The sequence below is a fragment of the Thamnophis sirtalis genome, unplaced genomic scaffold, assembly GCF_051295495.1.
Source record: "Thamnophis sirtalis isolate CommonGarterSnake01/CBP01778 unplaced genomic scaffold, rThaSir2_p1.2 scaffold_1, whole genome shotgun sequence".
NCBI lineage: Eukaryota > Metazoa > Chordata > Lepidosauria > Squamata > Natricidae > Thamnophis > Thamnophis sirtalis.
The window spans coordinates 9,256,454-9,268,432 of record NW_028261381.1 but is presented as its reverse complement, the minus strand read 5'-3'; the positions used below and the strand labels follow the sequence as shown (position 1 = coordinate 9,268,432).

General features: G+C 38.3%; 1 protein-coding gene across 1 annotated transcript; it reads left to right on the top strand.

Moving 5' to 3' along the window:
• The first annotated feature begins 387 nt into the window (after positions 1-387).
• On the top strand, positions 388-9,261 carry MOB4 (MOB family member 4, phocein). Its single transcript, XM_087707472.1, has 8 exons — positions 388-576; positions 4,882-4,944; positions 5,378-5,478; positions 5,973-6,015; positions 6,193-6,279; positions 6,864-6,943; positions 7,055-7,166; positions 8,064-9,261. The coding sequence occupies exons 1-8, from the start codon at positions 517-519 to the stop codon at positions 8,193-8,195; spliced, it is 678 nt and encodes a 225-aa protein (XP_087563598.1). The 5' UTR covers positions 388-516; the 3' UTR covers positions 8,196-9,261.
• Positions 9,262-11,979: the final 2,718 nt, after the last annotated feature.

The window sequence follows — 11,979 nt, the reverse complement described above, 5'->3', positions numbered from 1 at the left end:
TGCGTAACCTCTGGAGGCGCCACAGCTCCCACAGGAGACGCCCCGCCCTCTTTTCGGAAAGCTCCTCCCGCTCCGATAAGCTCTCGACACCCCCGCCGCTTCCCTGCTTGTCTCTCTCTCTCTCGCCTTTCAGTTCAGCTTTTCCCCGCCCCTTCCGGTGTCCCGTATTCGCCTCCTTTCTTTACTTATTCCGCTGAGCGTTGTCTCCTCCCGAGCTGGAGGGCGCTGTTTTTTTGTTTTATTTCCCCCCCGCAGCGGCCGCTCTATCCGTCCCACACCATTAGCCCCGCCCCCTGTGACGTAGGACGCTGCGTAGTTCTCCGAATCCCCGCGGGCTCTTCTGCCCCCTCTCCTCCTTCCCCGCCCCTCGGGGGAAGTCGGCCTCGTCGTCGTCTCGCGTCTTTCCGCGCGTCTTCCGCCTCTTTTTTTCCCTCTCTCTCTCTTTCCCCTCCCCGCCTGTTGGGTAGCTGCTGCTGCCGCCGCCGCATCCGGGTCCTGGCGCCGCTCGCTGTCACTATGGTCATGGCGGAGGGGACGGCTGTGCTGAGGCGGAACAGGCCGGGCACCAAGGCCCAGGTAAGCCCGTCGCCCCTCCCGCAAGGCCTCGGGACGCTTAGTGGGCAGGGGGGCGCGGGGGGACCGCGGTTGCGGCGAAGAGACGGGTATTGCCGCGGGACGGGAGGTGGGGGGGGGAAGCAGCTACGGGTGGCGGAGGCCTACTTGTATACCCCCCCCCCTCAGGAAGACGGCCGTTCTGCTCGCTCTGGACCAGGAGGGCGGTGGGGGGGGGAGATGGAAAGGGCCAAAAGGGTCCCTCCCCGCCACGGCTAGCAGGGCCCGGTGTGGGAAACGGAAGGCGGGGCGAGGAAAGGTTAAGTCAATGCGGCTTCCCCGCAGGTGTGTCTTGTGTGGGAGAGACGGGACTGACAACCCCCCCCCCCCGCCACTCTCTCTCTCCGGGGTTAGAAACTCCTCCCTGGGCCCGAAGCCCTTTTGGGGGGGGGGATTCGGGTGTTTTATGTCGTTCCTTCCCCCTCCCTCCTTGCATCAACCGCTAAAAATGCGATTTCAGTCTGGAATTGGAAATTAGCTTCTTCCAGACGGTTGGGAAGCCTTGGAAACAAGGTCGGGGTGCCCGAAGGAGTGGGGAAGGGAGAAGAGCACGACTGGGTCTGCAGGGGAGACGGGCGGGGGATATTGGAGGAGGAGGAGGAGGAGGAGGAAGGTGTAAGGAAAAGGCCAGAGCCGTGACTCTAAAGCAGTGTTTTTCAACCTTTTTTGTGCAAAGGCACACTTTTTTCATGGAAAAAAATCACGAGGCACACCACCCTTAGAAAATGTTAAAAAAATTTAACTCTGTGCCTATATTGACTATATATAAAGTGTTTTTCCCACGGCACACCTTACACTATGTCACGGCACACTAGTGTGCCACGGCACAGTGGTTGAAAAACACTGCTCTAAAGCAGGGAAAGGCGGAAGTTGACTTCACAAAGGCGGCCTTGGAACCTGGGTGGGGATGAGTGTGGCAGGGTGTGTAAAATAGGTTGCCGAAAGGATTCTGAAACAACCTTTCCCTATCCTCCCCCAGGAGAAATGGGCTGTATTGGGAAATCGTTTGTCCTTTCCTGTTCAGAATTAGTCCTTTTGGGATTGCTGAGGCTGGCAAGGGCTTGTTTATTTTGCCCCATGTTGATACGAACCACCTTTTTCTCCAATAATTCAATGCTGTCATAGCCGGTTATTATTGTTATAAGTTGTTTGATTCTCCCCTTTTTTTGGAAGGCGTTCTTCAAATGCCTGTTTTGGAAGCTTTGGGATTTTTATTGCAAACCTGAAAAGGGTTTAGGGGCAGGCTGTGGGTTTCCCTTGATTTCCCTTGCTCCTCTCCTACCTTCTTCCAGTGGCAGCTTGCTTACTGCAGATGTTATGAACTTGATTAACATTGGGAAATTATAGCTCTCAGAAGCTGACTTTGCTGCCTAGAACTAGAAATCCCAAACTCTCTTTGAAGGGCCTAGACCAGTGTTTCTCAACCTTGACAACTTGAAGATGTCCAGACTTCAACTCCCAGAATTCCCCAGCCAGCATTTGCTGGCTGGGGAATTCTGGGAATTGAAATCCAGACATCTTCAAGTTGCCAAGGTTGAGAAACACTGGCCTAGACTTACAACAGTTCATTTAGTGACCGAAATTAGATGGCACTGAAAAAAAGCGACATGACCATTTTTCACGCTTATGACTCTTGCAGAATCTCCGTGATCAAAATTCAGATGCTTGGCAACCGACTTATTTATGATAGTTGCAGTGCCTCAGGATCATGTAAATCACCTTTTGCAATTTTGTAATAAGCAAATACAACTGGGAAGCCAGATTCATTTAACAGCTGTTTTACTAAGTTAACAACTGCAGCAAGAAATATTGTAAAATGGGGTGAAACTCACTTACATGTTGCTTAGCAACAGAAATTTTGGACTCAATTATGGTCATAAGTCGAGGACTACCTGTGTTTGATTTCTGTACATCTGATGCCATCTAGCTTTCTTGAGACTAGTTTGTAATGAATGGAATATTCATATGCCACTCCGGCTCCTCTTTTGCTATCAAACGAGTTTTTCTGCTTCGAAAGATACCGAGAAGATACTACTATAATTCTATTCTTGGAATCGTTCTGTATAATAAAATCCCTTACTTGGCAGACAGAAATAATGGGAGGTTGTTTTATATTAGAAACTAGATTCAACAAAATTGTTTTCAAGGTCACAATAAAATCTCTACAGTAATTAGTCTTTAATTACATTCTATATTATAACTCAGTTGAAATTGTCATCTTGAAGCACTTAGAATTTAAAAAATAATAATACTTAGTGATATCTCTGATTTTTCTCTTTGAAACAAATATAAAATATGTGTGTGCACATATGTGTTTGTATGTATTCACCTTACATGCAATTAGTACAGCGAGTGTCTGAAAGATCTTGTTTTTATTTTCAATCTGTTAGTCTTAGCTTCTATTAATGCAAAGTAGTTGGAGAAAATATATAAATTAACGTGTAATATTTTAAGATGATTTTTCGGATATTGTAAAGCAAAAACAAAGTCAGGCAAAAAGTTGGTTATTTCCCCATCTATTTCCTGCAGCCTGTATAAATATTCTCTAAATGGAAACATGATGGTAGATTGGCTCTGATAATTTGGTTTTTCTTGTATGTTCCTATTAAACTTATGGATTTATAATTTTTAGTAACCAAGGTTGTTAGGTTATCCTCACAATAGCTTGGGGAATTCTGATAAAACTTATGTAAAATGCCATGGGTTGTTAAAGTGCATATAATTTGTGAAATATATTCATATATAATTTTAATAGTAAAATAACTGGATACTTTTTTCTTGAAAACATCTCTAATGCATCCCAAAATACAGTTGTGAATTAATTGTTTAGAATAACCAATACAGCAATTACAGTTAAGCCCTATTGCTATTAAATTTTGTTTCAGAAGCATTTAACATATAAACGCACAGCTAAAATCTCCACATGGAATAGAAAAATGCCTTTCTATTGCCTAACTTTCTGTCCATATGAATAGCAGTGGCTCCTTACACAGTGTTACATGAGTGTTATAGAAAAAAATGATTTTGCTATTCTTCCTATCTTTATTACATTTTAATAATTTTAATAATATATATCATGCTATATTAGTTCACTGTTTATTTACCTCAGCTTAAATATGCATAGGTGTACAACTGCGAATTGGTAAATTGACAACCAATTTGATGTAGGTGCTGACCTAGAAACCAGGAGACATGAGTTCTAGTCCCACCTTAGGCATGAAAGCCAGTTGGGTGACTTTGGGCCAGCCGCGCACTCTCTTTCAGCCCAACCCAATTCACAAGGTTGTTGTGGGAAAAATAGGAGGATACAGGAATGGATACGTTCCTCACCTTGAGTTACTTATACTAGTATAATAAAAGTATGCTAATTTTTTTTAAAGTTGCAAAACTCTTAAATACACTTTGTGATAGGCAAAGATGTCTGGGCCCCATGCTACATGGAATCTAATAGCTTAACTGCTTTAATAACAATTGTAAGATGCAATAAATTTTGCATTGTTGTGTTAAACTTGTAGGACTCACTACTATAATTCTCTTAACTCATTGTCAGGGCTGCTTCACTTAATAACCAAGAAAGAAACCACTCAACTCCATTTTGCAGAATTAAGAGTACTTTTACTGGTTATAAGTAGATAGTAGCTAAGCAAAGCTGGATCTGGGACAAAAGCGTGCGCAATCATAGATATCAATGTATGACCCATTCCCCTCCCCTTGGTAACCCCAGCCCACAATCCAATCCAATTACTCCACAGGTGTCATGTGGTAGACATCTTCAAAAATCATCATCAGGTTGGTATGCTGGAAACTCCTCTCCCTCCCTTATTACAGTCTCTCCTGTACAGAATATTTCCCACACCCAAATACCATGCCCCCCCCCTCCCCGTTTCAATGGCAGCCGAAAATCAAGCAGCAAAACAGAGGCTGACACTCATACATTGTACTGATTCGGGTATATATTATAAGACTCCAACTTTAACTATTTGCATTGTATTGACTAGTAATAGAAATATATAAAAGAGATGGTAGGATTGGAGATGTCATTCTAAAGAGGTTTTGTTTCATAAAAAGCACTTATAATACATAGTACTGCTTGATATTTCTGGTATTAGAATAACATTGAGATATAGGTAACAAAAAACTTGAAATTATTCAGACCAGAAGGTGATTGTGTCTGTTCTTTTAAAAGGAAAACCAAGTGCTGTTATAAACTTGAGTATTTTTAAGACTTGATTTTGTTGTGCGTCAGTCTTTCTGCTCTTTTTTTTTTAGGATTTTTATAATTGGCCTGATGAATCATTTGAAGAGATGGATAGCACATTGGCAGTTCAACAGGTACCCAGCATTTAACTATATCTTGATAGTCTACTCATTTACTTTTTGACAATTATGGATTTATAATGGCCTAGATTGTATTAATGATACAATTTTACCTGCTTTGCTGTTGAGTGCTTATTATATCATTTTTACACTAGAAACATGTAAATGGTGCATGTTTACTGAGCTGCCTGTTGTTTTATTTTTTGCCCTGTAGTTAATAAGTTCAGCTACAGGACTGACAGTTTTTAGTCAAAGTAAATTGTACATTTAGTAAGTTATCTGTGTTGGAACTTAGATGCAAAATATGAGAACAGGGTTTAGCAGAGCAGGTAAAAAGGTTAGTTGGGAAGTGTTCAATATAAATTTTGCTAGCTTCACACATATACAATGTATGATTATTAATGTTGTGATTCATAAAACATATATTTTTAAACATTTCCCTCTCTAGTATATCCAGCAAAATATAAGGGCAGACTGTTCAAATATTGATAAAATTCTTGAACCTCCAGAAGGACAGGATGAAGGTGTTTGGAAATATGAACATTTAAGGTAATTGCAACATTTAAGGTAAATTTCTCTTTTAAAAAAGTTTGTTCTTAAGAAATTGTGCTCATTTGCACCATTTGCAATCTAAGTAAACAAAAAGCACTGAAAGTAGCAATACTTTCTCATTAAGAAAATTGCTAATTGCTTCTGAGACTCATGATGAGACATTTCATGAAAGGGATATACGTAAATTAAGTAGAAGTGGCAAAGATTTTTTTAAAATGCCTTATTTGTTTACTTGATCTTATTCTTTTAATCATGTGGGTATGGAATTGGGGTGGGATGTATATTTACAAGAGATTTCCCTCCCCCCACCTGTCAATATAGTAATTGACAGGGATATATATAACACTTAAGGTATTTTTTCATGCTTTTTTCCAAAGATAAAAATTAACAGCATTTTACAGTGTTTGTGGTATTTCGGAGGCTTGTAATTACATCAAATGAGAGGAAAAAAGGGTGATGATCTTAACTTTTTTTTTTCCTAAAATTTTTAGGCAATTCTGTCTGGAGCTAAATGGTCTTGCGGTTAAACTTCAGGTAACTTTTTTCATTTTTCTTTAGGCACTTAAGAGTCTTTTTAAAGATTAGTTAAAACTTTTTTAGCATTTTGTTTTTTTAATTATATATAATGATCAGATAGGAAGGATGTTATTTGCACAAAATGTATTTTTCGCAAAGGCTCAACAAATATTTATTGTGCAACTATTTTAATAGAGTGAATGCCACCCAGACACATGCACACAGATGACAGCAACTGAACAATGGATTTTTCTTTGTGCAGCCCATAAAACTCCCAAGGAGGTAAGACAGAAAAGGGGAATGTAATGATTAAAGATGTTTTATTAATTGTGTTACTGTGCTGCAAATGTCACCTTCCTATACAGTATGTTCAGAAACAAAGTTCTACACTTCTGTTCATCTATCAGCGGCTATTCTCTAGTTATTAAGTTGACATTCTCTTAATTTCTGGTGTTTTTCCATGCATATGCCCTACCCCATGCCACTTGTATCAGTAATTGGTAAAATGAGGCAGATTTTTTTTGGGGGGGGGGGCAATATGCTGACACTATAAACCGCACAATGCTTAAAGCACTGTGAAGCGGTATATAAGTTTAAATGCTATATGCTTGCAAGTGAGTAATTCCAGAGGACATTGGCTTTTCCTTATAATGTAATACCACATTAAATTTTATAAAAAATACACAATTCAAATCATAATTTGGCATTTATTGTTATTTATTTTCTTCCCATTCGTATCTCAACTGAGGAGCACAAGGCAATTCCTCATTTTTCCCTATAGTAGTAGTATCGCCCAGTGAATTTCATGGCTATGTTTTGGTTTTAGATTATGTGAAAGTAAATGCAGTACATTTATTTATTTCTAGTGTCCTGCCATTGACTACACTAGACATACACTGGATGGTGCTGCATGTCTTCTGAATAGCAATAAATATTTCCCCAGCAGGTAAATATTTTCTCAGAATTATAGAAACCTTATTTCAGTATTAATTTCATGTATTGTCAATTGAGGATTACAGGAATATTTAATGCAGCAAAAAATATCTTGTTTTTGCAGGGTTAGTATAAAGGAATCATCTGTAGCCAAACTAGGATCAGTTTGCCGTAGGATTTACAGAATATTTTCACATGCATATTTTCATCATCGTCAAATATTTGATGAATATGAAGTAAGTGCTTTATTACAAAGAGTAATGGCCCTTTAGTTATGTGTTTTAGAATATGCTCTATTGAACTATGTAAGGCTTAACTTCTGAATAGATGCATACAAGATTGGGTTGTAAATGTTTTGAGATGGCAATTTTAAATGCATTTAACTGGGACAACTGAGTACATGGATTTTATTTCTGGGTAAACCTTTAGGTTGTGCCCTTATTTTAGTACCAGAAATTGTAATGGTGGAATAGCTTTACTGGTCTGCTATTTTTTATATTGGTATCTTTGGAATGGCTGTTTAGAGTGCATGCCTGCTCAGTGTTGCTGCTGTTTTTATGACAGCATGGTATAATTATTATGGTTTCAAAATGTTCTCCGGATATGAGATTTGAGCATAAATTCTAAGGAAAGTGAGTGTGTCTTACAGTTTCTTTATCAAAACCTTATGCATTTAGTCTGATGTGCTATTAAAAGCATTTTCACAAAAATTGTGGAAGAAAGGATTGTAAAACCTGAATATACTTTCATCTTAAAAACTAATACTTTTCTGTAAATTTTTGATTGATACTTTTTAATATGGTTCTTTTGAGCCTTTAATGTGACATTAAACAAATGGGTCAATAGCAGAGTATATTGAATGGATTTAGGTGTGTGGTCTTGGCTGCTTTTCCACATTCTGTCATTTATCAGGTGATTCCTTCTTTTTTAGTTGGAAAAAAAAATCTCAAAAGTGGCTTTTAGCCTACATCCTGAAAAGCTTCAAAATGTAGCACAAATTATATTCTACATTTTCCCCCCCCTGTAACATAGTGCTCCCCATGAAGGAATTTTTGTCCCTGAGTAATTTTAATCTGTATTAACATGTACTTTTCTAATCTGTATTAACGTGCACATTTTTTTTCTGCCCTTAGAATGAGACTTTCTTATGTCATCGGTTTACCAAATTTGTGATGAAATATAACTTGATGTCCAAGGATAACCTGATCGTACCAATTTTAGAAGAGGAAGTGCAGAATTCAGTTTCTGGTGAAAGTGAGGCATGAGGAGTATCGGGGACTGAAATGAACACATAATTAACATTGTGTACTGTATATATAATTTTAGAAATTTCAATCATGTATCCATAGAGCTTTGTTTAGTATACTTTTTGTATGCTGTGTGCGTTGCCTCTTAATATGGGATATGGTTTTAAGTTATTCATGAGCTGTATATTCAATGTGGCACTCATGGTTTTTAAATAAAATTAGAATTATCTGTTTATACTGCCTGTTAATAAATGAATTTACAGTTCTGTAAAATTGCTGCTAAACAATCATTGGATCTTAGTCTTCAAACAATGTCCAGTTGAAATCTGAGCTTTTCATTCTAAAGAAGTTGGAACTTTAGCCTTTGACACTTCAGAAGCTTGCAAGTCCATTTCATTTCTTTCTAACTTTTGTATTCTATGGAAACGATCCTTATTTAGTTTTGCTTTTGGGTGTATGCATATATAGAACTAACCTGTTACAGTACATGTGTATTGAAATATTTGTTACTGCGGTATTAATATCAAATGGTAGCTTTTATTATGCTGCCAAAAGTATATTCTAGAGCTTTCGGTTTATTTCTGGACTTGCCTTGCTGTATCAATGGAGGCTTCTGCATATCTACAAATAGTTATATGTCCAATCCCTTTAAGGCAAAGATTCCCTAGCTGAACTTCTCGCCAGTGGATGAAACAATGCGTGCTTTCTCCTGGCTTACAGTAAAGTTCTCTGTGGCTTATACTTGTGCATATTTATAGTAATTGCTTACAGACTATACCTCGCATTAAACATTTATGTTAACACTACAGCAGATTGTGCCAAAATAATCTTACTCATTTGTAGGACGAGTCCCATGTACTTGGAAAAGTTTTATCCATCATTTGCAGGTGGTTTCTATTGATCCAAATATTGCCCGAATATTACCTGTTTTGTATGCTAGTCAATGAATTCCACAATTATGTCCCCCAATCCAATTGTATGTTCTTTACCTAGCATCTTAAGATTTGCATTAGCACTAAAGTTCAGTAAGAACTTAATGGAGTTTAAACTATTTTGAGTGCTGTAGAGCTAAATATTTTTAAAAGACAATTATAATAGGCTTCTATACATTGGATGTACATGAATACAGAAATCTAAAAGCACTAGCACTGTTCAGTCAGGTTTGGTATGTTTTAACTTTTGGGAATTGAAGGCTGATCCTTTCTTATCAAAGATGTCCCTCTATTTGTTGAAATAGGTTTGTTTGGCCCTTAATGTGGTCAAACTAGTTTATTTCCTACTATTCATAACTTGGTTTCAGAGCACATAATGTTCTTGCCTTAATTGCATGTAAGATATTATGAATTGGTCCCATAGAGTATCAAGATTGCTGCTCTAATAGAAAGGGAATCTTTTAAAAAGATACTTGGATACTTCATAGCAGATGATAGACACTTTGAGTGAGACTGTGCTAGAGGCATATTCTTGGAAGTTGAAAAGTTCTTCACTGGACTGACAGATTTGGCTTCTTCAACTGCTTTTATTATCTATTTTGGAATGGTTTTAATGGTCAACAGGGTCATCACATCAGATGGTTCTTAGCAACAGCAATTATTACACCCATGTGTAATTTTGTTAGAACACGTGGTTGAGGAGTTACGTTTCAGGGGTTACAAGATGCAGTTAACAGACAAATGTCAGTAAGCATTAATTTGGAGGCTGCAATAAAATCTTTTAACATGTCTCCCTCTTCCAGTACATGCCTTTGGGAGGAAAAACTGATTTTGATCTTAATAAATCTGATTTGTCTGCACTATAATCAAAGTTCTGTAAATGACCTACAACTACATTAAGTTTCTTAATGCTGTTGACTTGAGTACCTCTAATGTGTGTGCACATGTGCCTGCCTGATACTATAGAACTTCATTAAGCTTAAGTGAACTATTGAATTTGTATGCTAAATATATTGAGGGTTTAACTTACATTCTGCATTATAGGGAAACTGAGCTATGTTTGTCTTTTGAAATACTTTGTAAAAAGTAGAGGTTGCAATTAAAAAATTTCTTTTTCCAAAAAAAATTTGGGCTGCAAAATGATGGCTACCTTTGTTAAGAGCATTCAGATGTCAAAAAAATACGGTACTCCACACTTAAGTCCTATGTTCTTTTTGTAACATGAGAGTGATGTCTTAATAGTTGGGTGAAATGTTTAGCAAACTTTAAGCTGAAAGCATGTTAAGCCTTTTGAAAGCTAAGAAAGTACATTTCTGAAACAAAAGCATTTACACTGGAGTATATTAAGGTCAGTTTGAGTAATACCAATTCTGAATTGTGAATATTGAAGATGATTCAAGAATGCAAAATATGCTTTCTATTGTCATTGAAGCAATGTATAAGGACCCACTATAATTGTCCATGGAGCTAAATGAGACCAAGGTCACATGTGATTTAATAACCTAAGACAATCTAAAGAGCAGAACAAATAATAACTTTTATTGCTAGTACAACTCATTAAGTCAAATGAATAACCTTCTCGATTCCCACTAATACAAATACTAATAGGTAGTTAATATTTCCAATATTTCAGTTCTGGTGCTTGCTACTACAGTCAAAGAGGTAAGATGTTTCTGTATGTGCAGAACGTGTTTATGAGCAGATTTTATTGAAGCTACTTAAAAGGCTTGAAGATCAGTGGTTCTCCAGTGCGCTGCTTAAGAGAATCCAAAGGAATGGGTTGATTTCGGTCTGCTTGCCCAGGAAGAACATGATTTATCTGGCTATCAGGCAGCATTTTAAAATAAAGCTATAAAGCACCGTTTTATATGCATATGGTATTGAAGAAAACTGAATACTGATTTTGGCAAGTTTTTAAATAATTGCTATGAGAGCAGTATTGGCTTCTGGGTGCAATTCAAGGTGCTGGTAATCTGTCAGCCCTTCTCTGCCCCCCCCCACCACTTGCTGCTAAGTTCTTTTGTAGTTTTTGTTTTCTTCCTATATTTCTATTAGAACTCAATGTTTTCCTCCTTAAGGTTTAATACTGTCCTCAATTGAGCCTATATTTTTAGATATTAGAAATAATACAGCATAGTGGGATTTAGTTTTGAGCAATTATAAATAAGATTATAGTTTTATTTAAAATATTTGCAGATTAGAATGATGAAAACAATATGTTATCGGTTTAGGAGTGGTTATAAAGATATCTGATTCTCCAATAAAAAAGAAGATACTCCTGGAAACAGACTTCATAATAGTGGTGAATATCTATACCTCGGGTGTAGGATGAGGGTGAAGGTTCGTTTTCCGACCAACCCACAAGCTCGGAAAATGAACCTTCACCCTCACAGACTTATAAACTGTTTACTTGGATGCTCTGGTATATAGGAATGTCTTAACTGCTCTACCTTCACATTTGTAATTGCCATGCAAAATTTCAATCTTAATCCTAACGTTGGACTTGTTTAGGTTAGGTTTTAGGTTTCGTTTTATTTATATGCCGCCCTATTCCCAGCGGGACTGAGGGCGGCACACAAACCCAAGGAGGGAAAGGGGAACACAAAAAACTACAAATATAGGCATTTAAAAACGACCAACAGCCACACAGATCGAGGGGGGAAGGGAACTCATCAACCCCAGGCTTGCCGACACAGCCAGGTCTTAACGGCTTTTCGGAAGGCCTGGAGAGAGGTGAGGGTCCGAATCTCTGTGGGGAGTTCGTTCCAAAGGGCCGGAGCTGCCACAGAGAAGGCCCTCCCCCGGGGTAGTAGCCAGATGACATTGGCGAGTAGACGGAACCCGGAGGAGGCCAGCCCTGTGTGATCTAA

Excerpts from the sequence above, each read along its gene's own strand:
- MOB4 (XM_087707472.1), top strand. The coding sequence starts at position 517 with ATGGTCATGGCGGAGGGGACGGCTGTGCTGAGGCGGAACAGGCCGGGC. Across the intron at positions 6,280-6,863 it reads CCCATAAAACTCCCAAGGAG|TGTCCTGCCATTGACTACAC; the intron begins GTAAGACAGAAA and ends ATTTATTTCTAG. Across the intron at positions 7,167-8,063 it reads AAATATTTGATGAATATGAA|AATGAGACTTTCTTATGTCA; the intron begins GTAAGTGCTTTA and ends TTCTGCCCTTAG.